This window comes from Arvicola amphibius, chromosome 18 (genome assembly GCF_903992535.2).
Source record: "Arvicola amphibius chromosome 18, mArvAmp1.2, whole genome shotgun sequence".
NCBI classification, from domain to species: domain Eukaryota; kingdom Metazoa; phylum Chordata; class Mammalia; order Rodentia; family Cricetidae; genus Arvicola; species Arvicola amphibius.
Window position 1 is genome coordinate 19,050,300 of NC_052064.1, and position 16,366 is coordinate 19,066,665.

The 16,366-nt window shown below is 46.3% G+C and overlaps 1 protein-coding gene across 1 annotated transcript; it reads left to right on the forward strand.

The window, feature by feature from the left end:
• The first annotated feature begins 329 nt into the window (after positions 1-329).
• LOC119804070 (60S ribosomal protein L24-like) lies at positions 330-869 on the forward strand. Its single transcript, XM_038315609.1, has one exon. It carries the CDS (start codon positions 354-356, stop codon positions 825-827), a length of 474 nt encoding a protein of 157 aa, XP_038171537.1. The 5' UTR covers positions 330-353; the 3' UTR covers positions 828-869.
• Positions 870-16,366: the final 15,497 nt, after the last annotated feature.

Below are 16,366 nucleotides of genomic sequence, written 5' to 3' on the forward strand. Positions count from 1 at the left end.
TGTCACCATAAATACTTTTGGACCAAGCTCTGTCACCAAGGCACTCCAAGAAACGAAAGAAGATGCCTTATATGTGTTCTAGAACAGAAGACAGAAGCAAAGAAAATCAGAATTGAACTCACACCTCAAAGAATTTGTGAGAATCAAATTCTAAGAAAAAGTCATTAGCTTTTGCTTTAAAGCAACATTCAACTACGGAGGATGGAAGGAGAAAGAGATGGTGGACCGAGACTCAGAACAGCTTCATGGCAGCTGAGCCATCGTGCCCAGGCTACATGATGTCTTCAATGCACTTTAAGAAATAAAATGGAGCTCTTCGCCATCTTTCCTCCGGCCGGGCGGCAGCTCTCATCATGAAGGTCGAGCTGTGCAGTTTCAGCGGGTACAAGATCTACCCCGGACACAGGCGGCGCTACGCCAGGACCGACGGGAAGGTTTTCCAGTTTCTTAATGCAAAATGCGAGTCCGCATTCCTGTCCAAAAGGAATCCCCGGCAGATAAACTGGACTGTTCTGTACAGAAGGAAACACAAAAAAGGACAGTCGGAAGAAATTCAAAAGAAAAGAACTCGCCGCGCAGTCAAATTCCAGCGGGCCATCACTGGTGCATCCCTTGCTGATATAATGGCCAAGAGGAATCAGAAACCAGAAGTTAGGAAAGCCCAGCGAGAGCAGGCAATCAGGGCTGCCAAGGAAGCAAAAAAGGCTAAGCAGGCATCCAAGAAGACCGCAATGGCTGCTGCCAAGGCCCCCACAAAAGCAGCACCTAAACAAAAGATTGTGAAGCCTGTGAAGGTCTCTGCTCCCCGAGTTGGTGGAAAACGCTAACTTGGAAGATCGAGTTTTGAATAAAGTCCATTTCAAACTCAAAAAAAAAAAAAAAAAAAAAAAAAAGAAAGAAAGAAAGAAAATGGAGTCTGGTGTAGCGGCTCATGCTTTTCAGCCCAGCCCTAGGGAGGGAGAGAGAGATGGATCCCTGAGTTCAAGGAGGCTAAACGAGATCTATAGAACAAGGTCCTGGACAACTAGAGAAACCCTGTCTTGATAAACCAAACATAGCAGAAGGAAGAGGAGGAAGGAAAGGAGAGAGAGAAACGAGAGAGAGGAAGAAGGAAGGAAGTAGAGAGGGAGGGAGGGAGGGAGGAAGGGAGAGAGGGAGGGAGAAAGGAAGGGAGAGAGGGAGGGAGGAAGGAAGGAAGGAAGGAAGGAAGGAAGAAAGGAAGGAAGAAAAGTGGAAGTTGCAGCGTGAGCAGAGACAGAGCCTATTTGGAACTACAGAGACTTCTACTGAACTAGTAAAACTAATGGAAGAAGAATTTTAGAAGAGCTACAGAGATGGCTCAGTGGTTAAGGACACTTTCAACTTTATCTGTAGGCTGCCCTTCTAGAGGACCTGAGTTCAACTCCCAGCACCCACATGGCAACTCACAACCATCTGTAATGCAAGTTCCCAGGGATTCAACACCTCGGCCTCCTTGGGAACTGCACAGGTGTGGTGCACAGACCAAATACCCCCACACTTAAAATATAAATATATCCAAAAGACTCCAAGGTTTATTTTTTTAAAAAAAAAAAATTCCAAAAACTAGCGAAGACCGTTTTTAAAACGTTACTCAAGAATAGATGAAAACTTTATTAAAAGAGAGAGAGAAGTAAAGGATGAGAATTGGATGAGGCATATTTAGTTAAGGTTCCAAAGGAATATAATAAAGCAGAGGCAGTGTTTAAAAAGAGAATCCACCAGATTCTTAAAATCTAGTGAAAACCATGATAGCTTTAAAAATCTAGATATATAATGAATCTCAAAAACAAAGAGGCCATGGAATTGTAGTGTTGCCATTTTAAGTTCTGTGTATTTTAATATATAATAAACATATTTACATATATATATATTTGTTTGCATTGGTGCCTGAAGTATTCAGAAGCTGTGAGATCCCCTGGAGCTGGAGTAACAGGGATTGTAACCCACTTGGCATGGAGGCTGGGAGCTGAACCTCAGTCTACTCAACAAGAACAGTATGTGCTCTTAACTGCGAGTCATCCTTCCAGTCTCTTAAATTCTATATTTTATTTATTTGTTTAAAGCACGGTCTCTCCATGTAGAGCTGGATAGCCTGGGACTTGCTCGGTAAACTAGGCTGGCCCCGTACTCACAGAGATCTGCCTGGTGCAGCTTCCCAAAGGCATGTGCCACCTTTCCCTGCAAGTGCTGCATTTTAAATAAGCCATTTCCTGTCTGTAGAAATACAGTCAACTGTCATCAGCTGATGTGGTGTCTGGAAAGTTGTGCCACCTCGTCAGTCTCATCTGTCAGGGGATGGTTTTAGGTTTCCCTTGGCAGTATCGCCATCTGTAAGTCAGGAGTTCTAGACTTTCCTCTCCAGATGCAGGAACTTTCCTCTCACCTGGTCATAGTCGGTGGACTCTTGTATATAAAACAAGGTACATGCTAGAGATCTCCCGGCATTGTTGATTGTAAAGTTGGTATTTGAAATATGTCATTAAGAATCCAGCCTGCTAAACTGGGCCGTGGTGGCGCACGCCTTTAATCCCAGCACTCTGGAGGCAGAAGCAGGCGGATCTCTGAGTTCGAGGCCAGCCTGGTCTATAAGAGCTAGCTCCAGGACAGGCTCTAGAAACTACAGGGAAACCCTGTCTTGGAAAAACCAAAAAAAAAAAAAAAAAAAAAAAAAAAAAAAGAATCCAGCCTGCTAGCAGGTTCTTCGAAGTCCCTTATCCAGTCTTAGAACATTTTATTGACTTTTATCATCCACAGGACATTTTACTGACTGCTTGTCCTCCACATCCCGAGATAGTGGTTGTCTTTCTCCCTTTAAGTCATTCCTGTGGCAAGTTCAATGAATCCCCCACCCGATGTTAAACTACCCCAAGGTACACCCATGGGTCCTCGTGAGTTTATTTATGGGCATCCTGATTCAGTTTACTAAATATAGAGACTTTTTGTCCAGTGCACACTTTCTTTGCCCTTTTCTGTTTGGCTTTTAGTGTTAGGATTATCCCACTAGCCTTCAGTCTCCAGAAGGGATGTGTAAGTTTGATAAATGAACTCACCTTTAAAGTCGCATGGCTCTTTATGAGAAGATTTTATCGGTAGAAAGTTTTCTAAACAACTGATTCAATGTTGTTAATGATGATGAATACTCGGATTTTTTTTTTTTTAATTTCTTCCAAAGTCAGCATTTGTAGCATTTGTAACTAACCGCTGTCTTGATTGGCCTTGACTCCTGCTCCGCAGAAGTGAACTCAACCACCTGATACTCTGAATGTGATCAAAACCCATAGCTAAGCAAGAGATAGCCCTGAGGAGGGAACCTTTGGTGGTGGTGTTCTAAATGGTCATGTTGCTAAAAAAAAAAAAAAAAATGCCTTGTAAATATTCATGGTTTTAGTCATGCTTTTGTGCTGCTCTTAGCCTCAGACTGAGAAACTTCTTGTTGCAGTAAGGGTTCCTTCAGAGGAACATAACTGTTCAAAGTGCTGACAATAAGCACTGTGTGTGTTTACGGAGAGATGGGACGTCCATATTGATTCTCTACCCCAAAGCTCAGGAAGCATCCTGGAAGAAGGGCCCAAAGAATGTTAGAGCCAGAGAGGATGGAGAGATGTGCTCTGAAGAGCCAGCCCGGGGTGTGACCTGATGTCATACACACATAAACTTACAGTAACTGTGGGGACCCACACAGGAGTCAACCAACCAAAACTTCTAGCATGGAGGCAAATGGCGATTTCAGGCCACTCTTAGCAAAGGAGTTATTGGAGGTTGGTGACGGTTATGGGAGGGGAAGTCAGAGTTCTTCCAAGGGTGGCCACTGTCAGGTTAATGGATAATCCCACAGATATACATTTATGAGCAGCACAGACTGGACTTAATGGTTTATAAAAAATGAAGCAGGAACAAAGAGAGAAGAGTTGGAGCTGGAAGGTGATATATTGAGCCTCTGAGATTTGGGGTGGGGAGTGAGGGGCAGATATGACTAAGGTGCACTGTACACATCCATGAAAAGTTTAAAGAATAAAGTAAATGAATAAGAGAAGGGCCTCCTTGCATCTAAATGTTCAAGTTAATGGCCTTTATCCTAACCACAGAACATTCTCAACAACTGAGTTTTTGGCGTCTATATTTAAGGCTCCCTTTCATCCGAGTCTTGTCTCCCTGTGAACGACCCTTTCTGAGCTAAGCTGTATTTATTCCTTTTTTTCAAAGACCCAGCTTTTGGCACGGATTCTATGACTCATGCCTCTTTTCTGCCTCACTAATTGCATCCTTCATCTTTATGATTACCAGCCTCCATCCCACCTCCTTTGGTACAAGGAAGCGATGGACTTGAAAAGGACCCATTCAGTGGTCAAGAGCGGCTTCTGGGCCATGTAGAGTCAGTGGACCAAAAACATGAAGACCAAGAAGGGTGACGTGGAGGGACAGCAGCATGGAGGCATGTTCAGGCCTATTTGTCATTGTGCCAGCGCTCTAGTTTTTGGTCCTTCACACTCTGTAGAATGATTTAAGTCTTAAAGAGGCTTTATATACATACATACATTTAACACTATGGAGGATCTTGTTATCTACAGAGGATTGGTTCAAGGAATTGCTGTGTTTACCAACTCTGAAGACACTTTGTAAATTGTACCCCATTTACATATATACCTATATAAACTTTCCTATCCTAATTCATTATCTAGATTACACACAATACCTAATACAATGGAACTACTTGCCAAAGGGTACCTGTATTGTTTAAGGAACGATTCCTGGTCAGTACAAATAATCTCTTTCCAAATATTTTTGATTTGTGACTATGAAAATCTACAAATGTGAAACCCACATATACTAATGGTCGGCCATATAGTCTCTCTGTAGTGTGTGTATGTGAGCATGTGTGTACATGTGTGTGAGAGAGACTATGTCTGTCCATTTGTAGAAGCAATGGTTGGTATTCATAGGAAAAAGCCTAGAATTACCTGGTATTTGGGCTGTGGGATATTGAGCTGAGATATTGGAAGACTTATCTTAATTGTGGTGGGTCCATTTTGCAGGCAGAGGGTCTTTGACTGTACAATAATGAAAACACTGGCACCCATTCACCCCTCCCTGCTTTCCCAGTGTGCTGCAACATGACCAGCTGCTTCAGGCTCCCGTGCTTGACTGCTGATGGGCTGAACCTTGACCTGTGAGCCAGAGTAAATGCTTTCTCCCTTAAATCCCTTTTGTAAGGGTATTTTATCATAGCAATAAGAAAAGAAGCTAATGAGCATATATATATACACACATACATAAACATGTATAAATATTTGCATAATACTAATAAATTCTGTAATAGATCACTCTAGCATATAGTCATTGTTATTAGAAATTAAATATTCACTCTAGTATATCTGTTACTAGAAATTAAATGTACACTCTAGTATGTCTTTATTGTTATTAGAAATTGCATTAAGAATCAAAGCTGATATATATTTTTAATATTTACTTTTTTATTCGTGTGCTTGAGGGTACCTGCAGAAGCCAGAAGAGGGCGTTCGATCCCTCAGAACTGGAGTTATAGGTGGGTGCAAGCTGCCTGATGTGGGTGCTGGGAAGCAAACTCTAGTCCTCTGGAAGAGCACAGAATCCTTAACCATGGAGCCATCTCTCCAACATCAAAGCTAATTCACCTTCAGCCAGGAGTACACACCAACAAATGGCCCAGTAGTCTTATACTAAGACTATAATGAACGTTTTCTAGAGAAAAGCTTGGTTGTAAATGGAATACTATTAAAATTGATACCTTTTCATTTGTGAACCCAGCCAAGGATCTTAGACAAAGAACAAGGATGAAATCTTGTGCCCAAAATTGTATTCGAGAGAGAGAGATGAGTGGTTTATAGTCCTCCAAAGAAATACATGTGACAGCAACAAATTTAGCCTACCTGGACCTAGTAAAGTAAAATGCCTACGCTTGATCATACCTACAGCTTTTAGGACAAATTTCAAACCTCTGCAATGTTAATGTCAATGCCTTCTATGAGGTAGGAGTCATAATATTCTGCAGGGCCTTCGTGAATATAAAATGAGATTATCTATACTGAGTACTTAACATAGTCCCTAGAGTAAAGAAAATGCTCAAAAAATGTTAGGTATTTTACCAGTATTGATGTGAAATTTCATGGATTGCACAAGCAGTTACAGAGCTGACCTTCGCTGAAACGAGTAGCCTGTTTTCTATTTTTTTAAAGCACAAAATTTGCCGTAATTTTCGACAAGCACATTCACAAGATGTCAATATTAACAACTGCATGGTGTTACTAATCAATAAATGCATGATGTCAGCATTAATAATTTTGTATCTGTTGCTTCTGCATTTTCTTCCAGGCTGTTGGCATAGAGCTTCCTTTAGGAACTGACGTGTACAGTATCCTGCTTGACACCAGAGGGCGCCATCGGACTCTTATGAGTGTCTTATGGAATTGGTGCTGAACTGTCCAGTGCCTGAAACCTTCAGAAGCCTCCACCCAGAAGTCAACACGACCTAATAAAAAAATTTCCTACTGAAAACCGAACTAGCAAACAAATATTAGTATGTCAAGAGCTGCTGATTCCAGAACCCCAGATAAGAATTTTTTTAAATCTAAATAATAATCTCAGCTCTCATGGATGGGAATCCTGATGCGCTAGAGACCTGAAAGGGAGCACCCCAGGGGCCACGCAGGATTGCGAGGCGCAAAGTCTTTGCACTCATCTACACAGCTGGAGCCTCTGCCTTGTTCCTCTCCTCTCCTCCCAGTCAGGGAGCTTCCCTCCAGATTCCTTTACTCTCTCCCAGGCTCAGCCGTGAATCACAGCAGGAGCAGAGGCTCCTGACTCCGGATATCCTGTCACACACAGGATAACTTCCCAGCAGCAGAGGCTTGCTTCCTTGTCCGTATGGCAACCTTAAGCCCAAGATGACTCGCATCAGCACCACAGCCCCAGATTTCTGAGGGGCAGGCTGCCACCGAGCCCCACTGGCGTGATATGAGAGTAGTGCCTGAAGACGGTGGGATAATCTGAGCCGGATGTCCTGCACTGCGGCGCTGCGTGAAGCAAATGCTGGCATTAACAGGAAGGGAGTGGGCAAGAAGGAAGGGGGGAAAGGTGTGCTGCTTTTCTTGTCCGGAAGAAAATGTCTAACAAAAGCAAAGAAGGACTGCAGGGAGGGAGGGAGGGAGAAAGGGAGGGAAAAAGGAAGGGAGAAAGGGAGGGAGAAAGGGAGAGGAGGGAGCACCTGGGAATCTCACACTGAAGGTAGAGTTCCTCTTGGCAAGGACGTTGTGGCAATAGTGTATGATAGCTTTTCACATTGCATCCCCACAGGAATCAGGGAGTAATTAATGCCGGTGCTTAATGTAATTAATGTAGAAGCCAGTCATGATAAGCTAAATAGAAACAGACCACCCAAAGGAAGTTCGTTACTTCCAACCATTATCACCTGCCAGAGTAGCAGACTCAGCCATCAATAAGTTTAATTAGAGCCCTGAGTCTCAGTAGTTTACCCTGAAGCAATACCTGGTTCAGTACAAAGAGCAAGAAGTAACAACAAGACTCAGAGGCATCCAGAGGTTCTCACCAATGAAGAGTGAATTCCCCAATAATCCTGCAGAAGTTGGTTGGCCAATTTTGCCAGTGGAGGCAGAGGATAAAACATCATCTTCCGAATGCAGTGTTCTCTGGTTATTTACCATAATTTGTTAGAAATGCCCAGAGGACCAGTGCCTGGTGAACCCTGAGTAAGGTAATCTTTGTCCTGACCCAAATGACCCATTGCTGACTGGAATAACAAATCCAAATTTCAGGAAACTAAAACGGCCACTTTTCTCTGTCACTGTGGTTGGACTGACGGGTGCTCATCACAACACGCACCCAGGACAGCTGAGTCTTTCTTTCTGCACTGTTTTTGTGTTTGTGTTTTTGGTTTTTTTTAATCCTGGCATGGGCAACATCTCAAAGAATAAAGTCAGAAACCGAGAAGCCTATGGAGATCTCAGCTCTGGTATTTGGACCCAACTTTCATTCAGCTTTCCACATTCTATTAGACAAGGCGCGTCCTAGGAGGGGAACTTCAGTCCATGTGTGGATGGAAGAAGCAAGGAGGATGTTGAACGCAGGCTTGCTCATTTAGACACTAATTGACACCTAGGGCAAAGAATTCTTATTAGGTGGGAGTAAAAGAGCTGCCTGGGGTATATGATGTTTGACAGCATACCTGGCCTCTACTCGTTGGATGCCAATGGCACAAGCAAACACGCACGCACGCACGCACGCACGCACACATGTATATTCAGTGCTGTGAATACACATTTCCAGAACTTTCCATGTACACCGTGTGGGATGAAAGTTATTCCAGATGAGAACCACTAATCCGACTAACAGTATTGATTTTTACTTTCTTTTTAAACATATTTTATTTATATCATATATTCATGCAAGGTAGAATTTGTGTGATTACAAATAGTATATATTTAATATTTCAATATCCAGTTTTTGGAATTACTGCCTACTTTTTCAGCACCACATTGACTCAAGTCTGCTCTTATGAATTCATGTCCTCAGCCAGGTGTGGTGGGACACACCTGTAACTTCAGCACTTGGGGGACTGAAGCAGAGAGGTCATAAGAAGGCTGGGGCAGCAGCCCGGGCAGTAAAGAGGCTGCTGCTCAAGCAGAAGCAGCTGAGCTCAAATCTACAGCGCCCACATAAAAGCCAGGTGTGGCCCTGTGTCTGTAGTCCTGGGGCAAAATGGAGCTGGCAGGATCTCTGGAGCTCCCAAATCAGCAAGTCTAGCCCATCGGTGATCCCCAGGGTCGGGAGAGACTGCCTGAGAGAACAAAATGAGACGGTAGTGAACTGTAGCAGAAGATGCTCATTGCTGACCTCTGTCCTCTACGCATGCACGAGCACGCACCAATCCACATGCCACACCCTACCGCAGGCAAAGAGTAAAGTATATCAGACATGACCAAATGACTATCTCCTTTGGGCGGTCTCATTTGGTTAGAATAACACATTCACATACCAACGTGCGTATGGATTCACAAGATCGCTCTACGAGCTGCATAAAAACCCACAATTAAGTGTGCGCACCCATAAGTCCCGCGGACCCATCAGTCTCTTTGTTTCTCACAGCGATGCCCACTCACCTGTATCTTGCTGGAGGAAACCATGGTACTGGGTGGGCAAGGGGGGTTGGAGTGGTGTTGCACAATGTATGGCTTATTTATTTATGTCTTTATTTATTTGCTTATTTATTGGGGGGGTATGCTTCAGCCCACATGTCAAGGTCAAAACATAACTCGGGAGTGGGAGTTCACTTCTTCTGTGATTTATGTCTCAAGGATAAAACTCAAGTCCCAGGCTTGGAGGCAGGCACTTTCACCAAGCCAGCCATCTCTCTGACACCCGCTGTTTTGATGGGCTTGTTTTTGTCCACACGCCGCAGAAGACACTACAGAGTCACATGGATTGTGGGCCTCATTTGTGGGGCCTCATTTCATATGAACGCTCTTTATTCTTTAAACAGTTATCCCTTCCCAGCAGAGATTAATGTTCAGGGGTTCTTCTTGTTCTTCATTGTACCTTTCTCCAAATACCGGAAATGCAGCGATCGTTGCAAGACCAAGGGAAATTCTCGCCTTTTTAAATGCTAGAGGCGCTCTGGTTTGAAAGTGCCATCTCTGCCCATGCACTAACAGCCTGGCTCTGCTCTTCTTCAGCAGGGCTGGGCTGTTTGTGCTGATGATGATCTCGCCTGAGAGGTGATGCTGACACCATTATTTCTTAAAAGAGACTGAAGCACCCGGCATCTTTGTGCTCGGAGAGCATCTCGTTTGTTGTATTACTACTTTGATGCTGCCAGAAATCACTGAACTGTGAGAAGCAGAGAGAAAATCCATATTCCACAGAAAACACATTTTTTTTCCAACAAAGCAGGAACATAACACCTGGATGGAGCTTCCTGCTTCAGGGGCTGGACACACACAGAGGACCACAGTGAGAGCCATCGCAAAGACTGTCGTGGTTTAGAATCTCAGAGTCAAGCCCTTCCCTGGACTTCTTTATAAATAAAGAACTCAAATATTTATTTTTCATTGAGAAAAAAAAAAAAAAAAAAAAAAACAGGCTTTGGAAGCTGCTTCCAGGTTTTGCAAACCATGCGTAACGCTGACATAACATAGCTGCCCCACCTTGGCGGCTCTGATGAATGGCTGCCAGAATTTAATTGGAACCTACACATGAAAAAGATTCTTCTGGGTATCTATAAATAATCACAACTCAGCAGAAATATTGCGGCTATGCCAATAGTTACAACAAGTTAGAACTTCTCTTTGAAACTAGCAAAGTGGTTTTTCTTTGCTTCATCTCTTTTCCTCTCCACCCCCTAACCAGCTCTGCCTGCGGATTCCTATTTCTGCATCCCTGAATAACCCAGGATGGTTATCTCTGCTCCCTAGAACTATCCCTTGGTCCAGGTTGTCATTCTGACCTTATGATACTTGATGACTGTTCTTCAATATTAGTCTACGGTAACTTGGTCTTTCAAGAGTTCTGTATAAATGCTTGAAAACTTTGCTTGAAGTATCGTATGGATTTAATGGGCCCGAGCATCCTGGATACTCTGATTCTAAACAATGGTCTTTACCTTCCTGGTGGTTATGTCTTGTACCCACCTCAAAGACACCTGAAAGCATCTACAAGTCTCTTGTGCATGTGTTTAACGTTAAAAGGGCTAACACGCACTTTACAAAGCTACCCGACTCAAATATTAGCAAAACATGAACCTGGTATCAATAAAAAAATATGTTGATTGAAAATAAGTTAATACTGAAAGATCTCCAGGTAGGCTGCGGTCCTCATCTTTCAGTAAAGTGTAGACTTCAGTCTTGATTCGCTTTCTAAGGACACGGCTGAAGTTTGAGAAGACGAGGATATCCACCAACACCAGCACAGGGCATTCTGACCACAAGGTCTCTTGCTGCAAGATTTCTCCTGGCGAAGCTTGAGCAAATGCCAATTCACCTCAGATAGGCACCAAAGCATCCACAGGAACAATTCCACCAGTGTCTACCTTAAGCGAGCAGCGAGTTATTAGGTTGCTTGCAGGAGCACTGGTGAGTCTAAAGTGACTGCCTCACCCAAATGCCCATCTCTGCAGAGGAAAACCTGCATAAACATCTTATAGGCAGCCTTCTGGGCTCCTCTCCCAGCAACCATGACTGCCTACATAGCCTGGGGAGGGGCTCTGTGAACCTTGGAACATTCTCAGCTTCGAGAGCCTGGTACATTGTCTGCATACTTAGGGTGTTGGTGATTATGGGGAAGAGCGCTGCTCACAGGCCCGTGTTAAAGCCTTTCTTGATCTGCAGGACCCTGTGATCTTTGATGTAGGTCTCTGCTTTGCATAATTCACTCTCATGGGTCCAAGAAGCCTTGAAATGAGAGCTCTTCACAATGTGCATTTCCCTTATCTGAGACTTCTGGGCTCCAAAGCATCATGCATTTAAATGATGCCTGGCCAAAGGCTAGTGACTGATTCTGAGTTGTTCTCAGATCTGAGCATGTATCAGAAGTTGCTTTCAGTTGTGTCAAAATTGTTAAAAAAACACAGGTTGCCGGCCCCATCTCTGTGTATGGTTAGTACACATAGGCTAGGACTGGAGATCTACCTTTCTAATATGTTCTCTGGGGAATATTGGTGCTGTTGGCCCAGGGCCTGTAGCTCTTGAAGAATATTAAGATGTGTTGCGTTTATTTATGCTGTGGAACATTTGCTTAATGATGCAAAAAAAATGTGTTGCATTATTTTACGTTGCATTTATTTAACTCTGTGAAACTGTGTTACTTTGCCTGCCTCAAGTACCTGATTACCTAATAACGAGCTGAATGGTCAATAGTGAGGCTGGAGAAAGGATAGGCAGGGCTGGCAGGTAGAGAGAATAAATAGAAGGAGAAGTCTGGAAGGAGATCAAGAAGAGAGAAATGGTCTTCCTGCAGGGGTTATTCTCCCCGGATACCGCCTCTCTCTCCCTGTCCCTTCCCAGCTTGCACCCAGAATCCTCCCCCCCTCCCCCTTCCTCATCCTCCCGTCTTTGGGGCCACAAAATCCCACAGCTCAGCCTGATTGGGCTCTGGGGACCCGGAATTGAGTGCACCCAGGCCGGTGGGAGGTCCCCTCCTTCATTTGACTGCCCGGAGCAAGGTAGGCCTTTGTCTGAGAGCTGCTTGGCCTGCAAGGGGACCTCACAGTCTGCAGAAGGATCCATCATTCTTTGGGGTGAGTGAGGAGTGAGTGCCCGAACCGCGGCAGCTGCCCGGAGAGGGACCACCGACTCTCCACAACTCCCCCTGCCACCAGCACACTTCCTGCTCTTCCTGCAGGGGTTATTCTCCCCGGATACTGCCTCTCTCTTCCTGTCCCTTCCCAGCTTGCACACAGAATCCTCCCCCCCTCCCCCTTACTCATCCTCCCGTCTTTGGGGCCACAAAATCCCACAGCTCAGCCTGTTTGGGCTCTGGGGACCTGGAATTGAGTGCACCCAGGCCGGTGGGAGGTCCCCTCCTTCATTTGACTGCCCGGAGCAAGGTAGGCCTTTGTCTGAGAGCTGCTTGGCCTGCAAGGGGACCTGAAAGTCTGCAGGAGGATCCATCGTTCTTTGGGCTCAGCCTGTTTGGGCTCTGGGGACCTGGAATTGAGTGCACCCAGGCCGGTGGGAGGTCCCCTCCTTCATTTGACTGCCCGGAGCAAGGTAGGCCTTTGTCTGAGAGCTGCTTGGCCTGCAAGGGGACCTGAAAGTCTGCAGGAGGATCCATCGTTCTTTGGGCTCAGCCTGTTTGGGCTCTGGGGACCTGGAATTGAGTGCACCCAGGCCGGTGGGAGGTCCCCTCCTTCATTTGACTGCCCGGAGCAAGGTAGGCCTTTGTCTGAGAGCTGCTTGGCCTGCAAGGGGACCTCACAGTCTGCAGAAGGATCCATCATTCTTTGGGGTGAGTGAGGAGTGAGAGCCCGAACCGCGGCAGCTGCCCGGAGAGGGACCACCGACTTTCCACAACTCCCCCTGCCACCAGCACACTTCCTGCTCTTCCTGCAGGGGTTATTCTCCCCGGATACCGCCTCTCTCTCCCTGTCCCTTCCCAGCTTGCACCCAGAATCCTCCCCCCCCCCCTTCCTCATCCTCCCGTCTTTGGGGCCACAAAATCCCACAGCTCAGCCTGTTTGGGCTCTGGGGACCCGGAATTGAGTGCACCCAGGCCGGTGGGAGGTCCCTTCCTTCATTTGACTGCCCGGAGCAAGGTAGGCCTTTGTCTGAGAGCTGCTTGGCCTGCAAGGGGACCTCACAGTCTGCAGAAGGATCCATCATTCTTTGGGGGGTTATTCTCCCCGGATACTGCCTCTCTCTTCCTGTCCCTTCCCAGCTTGCACACAGAATCCTCCCCCCCTCCCCCTTCCTCATCCTCCCGTCTTTGGGGCCACAAAATCCCACAGCTCAGCCTGTTTGGGCTCTGGGGACCTGGAATTGAGTGCACCCAGGCCGGTGGGAGGTCCCCTCCTTCATTTGACTGCCCGGAGCAAGGTAGGCCTTTGTCTGAGAGCTGCTTGGCCTGCAAGGGGACCTGAAAGTCTGCAGGAGGATCCATCGTTTTTTGGGGTGAGTGAGGAGTGAGTGCCCGAACCGCGGCAGCTGCCCGGAGAGGGACCACCGACTCTCCACAACTCCCCCTGCCACCAGCACACTTCCTGCTCTTCCTGCAGGGGTTATTCTCCCCGGATACCGCCTCTCTCTCCCTGTCCCTTCCCAGCTTGCACCCAGAATCCTCCCCCCCTCCCCCTTCCTCATCCTCCCGTCTTTGGGGCCACAAAATCCCACAGCTCAGCCTGTTTGGGCTCTGGGGACCCGGAATTGAGTGCACCCAGGCCGGTGGGAGGTCCCCTCCTTCATTTGACTGCCCGGAGCAAGGTAGGCCTTTGTCTGAGAGCTGCTTGGCCTGCAAGGGGACCTCACAGTCTGCAGAAGGATCCATCATTCTTTGGGGGGTTATTCTCCCCGGATACTGCCTCTCTCTTCCTGTCCCTTCCCAGCTTGCACACAGAATCCTCCCCCCCCTCCCCCTTCCTCATCCTCCCGTCTTTGGGGCCACAAAATCCCACAGCTCAGCCTGTTTGGGCTCTGGGGACCTGGAATTGAGTGCACCCAGGCCGGTGGGAGGTCCCCTCCTTCATTTGACTGCCCGGAGCAAGGTAGGCCTTTGTCTGAGAGCTGCTTGGCCTGCAAGGGGACCTGAAAGTCTGCAGGAGGATCCATCGTTCTTTGGGGTGAGTGAGGAGTGAGTGCCCGAACCGCGGCAGCTGCCCGGAGAGGGACCACCGACTCTCCACAACTCCCCCTGCCACCAGCACACTTCCTGCTCTTCCTGCAGGGGTTATTCTCCCGGGATACTGCCTCTCTCTCCCTGTCCCTTCCCAGCTTGCACCCAGAATCCTCCCCCTCTCCCCCTTCCTCATCCTCCCGTCTTTGGGGCCACAAAATCCCACAGCTCAGCCTGTTTGGGCTCTGGGGACCTGGAATTGAGTGCACCCAGGCCGGTGGGAGGTCCCCTCCTTCATTTGACTGCCCGGAGCAAGGTAGGCCTTTGTCTGAGAGCTGCTTGGCCTGCAAGGGGACCTCACAGTCTGCAGAAGGATCCATCATTCTTTGGGGTGAGTGAGGAGTGAGTGCCCGAACCGCGGCAGCTGCCCGGAGAGGGACCACCGACTTTCCACAACTCCCCCTGCCACCAGCACACTTCCTGCTCTTCCTGCAGGGGTTATTCTCCCCGGATACTGCCTCTCTCTTCCTGTCCCTTCCCAGCTTGCACCCAGAATCCTCTCCCCCTCCCCCTGCCTCATCCTCCCGTCTTTGGGGCCACAAAATCCCACAGCTCAGCCTGTTTGGGCTCTGGGGACCTGGAATTGAGTGCACCCAGGCCGGTGGGAGGTCCCCTCCTTCATTTGACTGCCCGGAGCAAGGTAGGCCTTTGTCTGAGAGCTGCTTGGCTTGCAAGGGGACCTCACAGTCTGCAGGAGGATCCATCATTCTTTGGGGACACCAAACACCTCCGCGCTCCTTTTGAAGGAAGAGATGGGCAGGCGCCAATGCAGGAGCTCCTCCAACAACATGAAAGGCAACATGACATCACCACAAGCCAGACATCCCGAAACAACAAGAATTGAACACCCTACCCCAGAAGATATAGAAGAAACCGACATTAAACAGTACTTTATAAAAATAATAGAGGACCTTAAACAGGAGGTAAAAAACTGCCATAAAGAAATGGAGATGACAAACAAAAAGGTAGACGAAATAAATAAATCTCTCAAAGATACCCAAGAAAAACAAAAAAAACAAGAAAAAGCAATCAAACAGGTAAGGGAAACAGTACAAGACCTGATAAATGAAATGGAGGTATTGAAGAAAACACAATCTGAGGGACGACTGGAAATGGAAACTCTGAGTAAACGAACAGAAACTTCAGAGACAAGTATTTCCAACCGAATACAAGAGATGGAAGAAAGAATCTCGGACTCTGAAGATACTATAGAGGAAATAAACTCACAGATTAAAGAACTAAACAAATCTAACAAATTCTTAACACAAAACATTCAGGAAATCTGGGACACCATGAAAAGACCAAACCTAAGAATAATTGGGGTAGAAGAAGGAGAAGAATTACAACTCAAAGGCCCAGAAAACATATTCAACAAAATTATAGAAGAAAACTTCCCCAACCTAAAGAAGGATGTTCCTATGAAGGTACAAGAAGCCTACAGAACACCAAATAGACTGGATCAAAAGAAAGCATCCCCACGCCATATAATAATCAAAACACAAAACATACAGAATAAAGAACAGATATTAAGAGCTGCAAAGGAAAAAGGTCAAGTAACTTATAAAGGGAAACCTATCAGAATTACACCTGATTTCTCAATGGAAACCATGAAAGCCAGAAGAGCTTGGATAGATGTGCTACAGACACTTAGGGAACATGGATGCAAGCCTAGACTATTATACCCAGCAAAGCTTGCATTCACCATTGATGGAGAAAACAAGATATTCCAGGACAAAAACAGATTTAAACAATACGCAGCCACAAATCCAGCCTTGCAGAAAGTAATAGAAGGAAAATCACAAACCAAGGAGTCCAACAACGCCGACAATAACTCAGGCATCTAGCGACCCTTCACCAGCACAACTAGAAGAAGGGAAACACACAAACTCTACTACTAAAAATGACTGAAGTTAACAACCACTGGTCATTAATATCACTTAATATCAATGGACTCAATTCACCTATAAAAAGG

What these genes read in the sequence shown, in the direction of transcription:
- LOC119804070 (XM_038315609.1), top strand. Translation starts at nt 354, where the DNA reads ATGAAGGTCGAGCTGTGCAGTTTCAGCGGGTACAAGATCTACCCCGGA.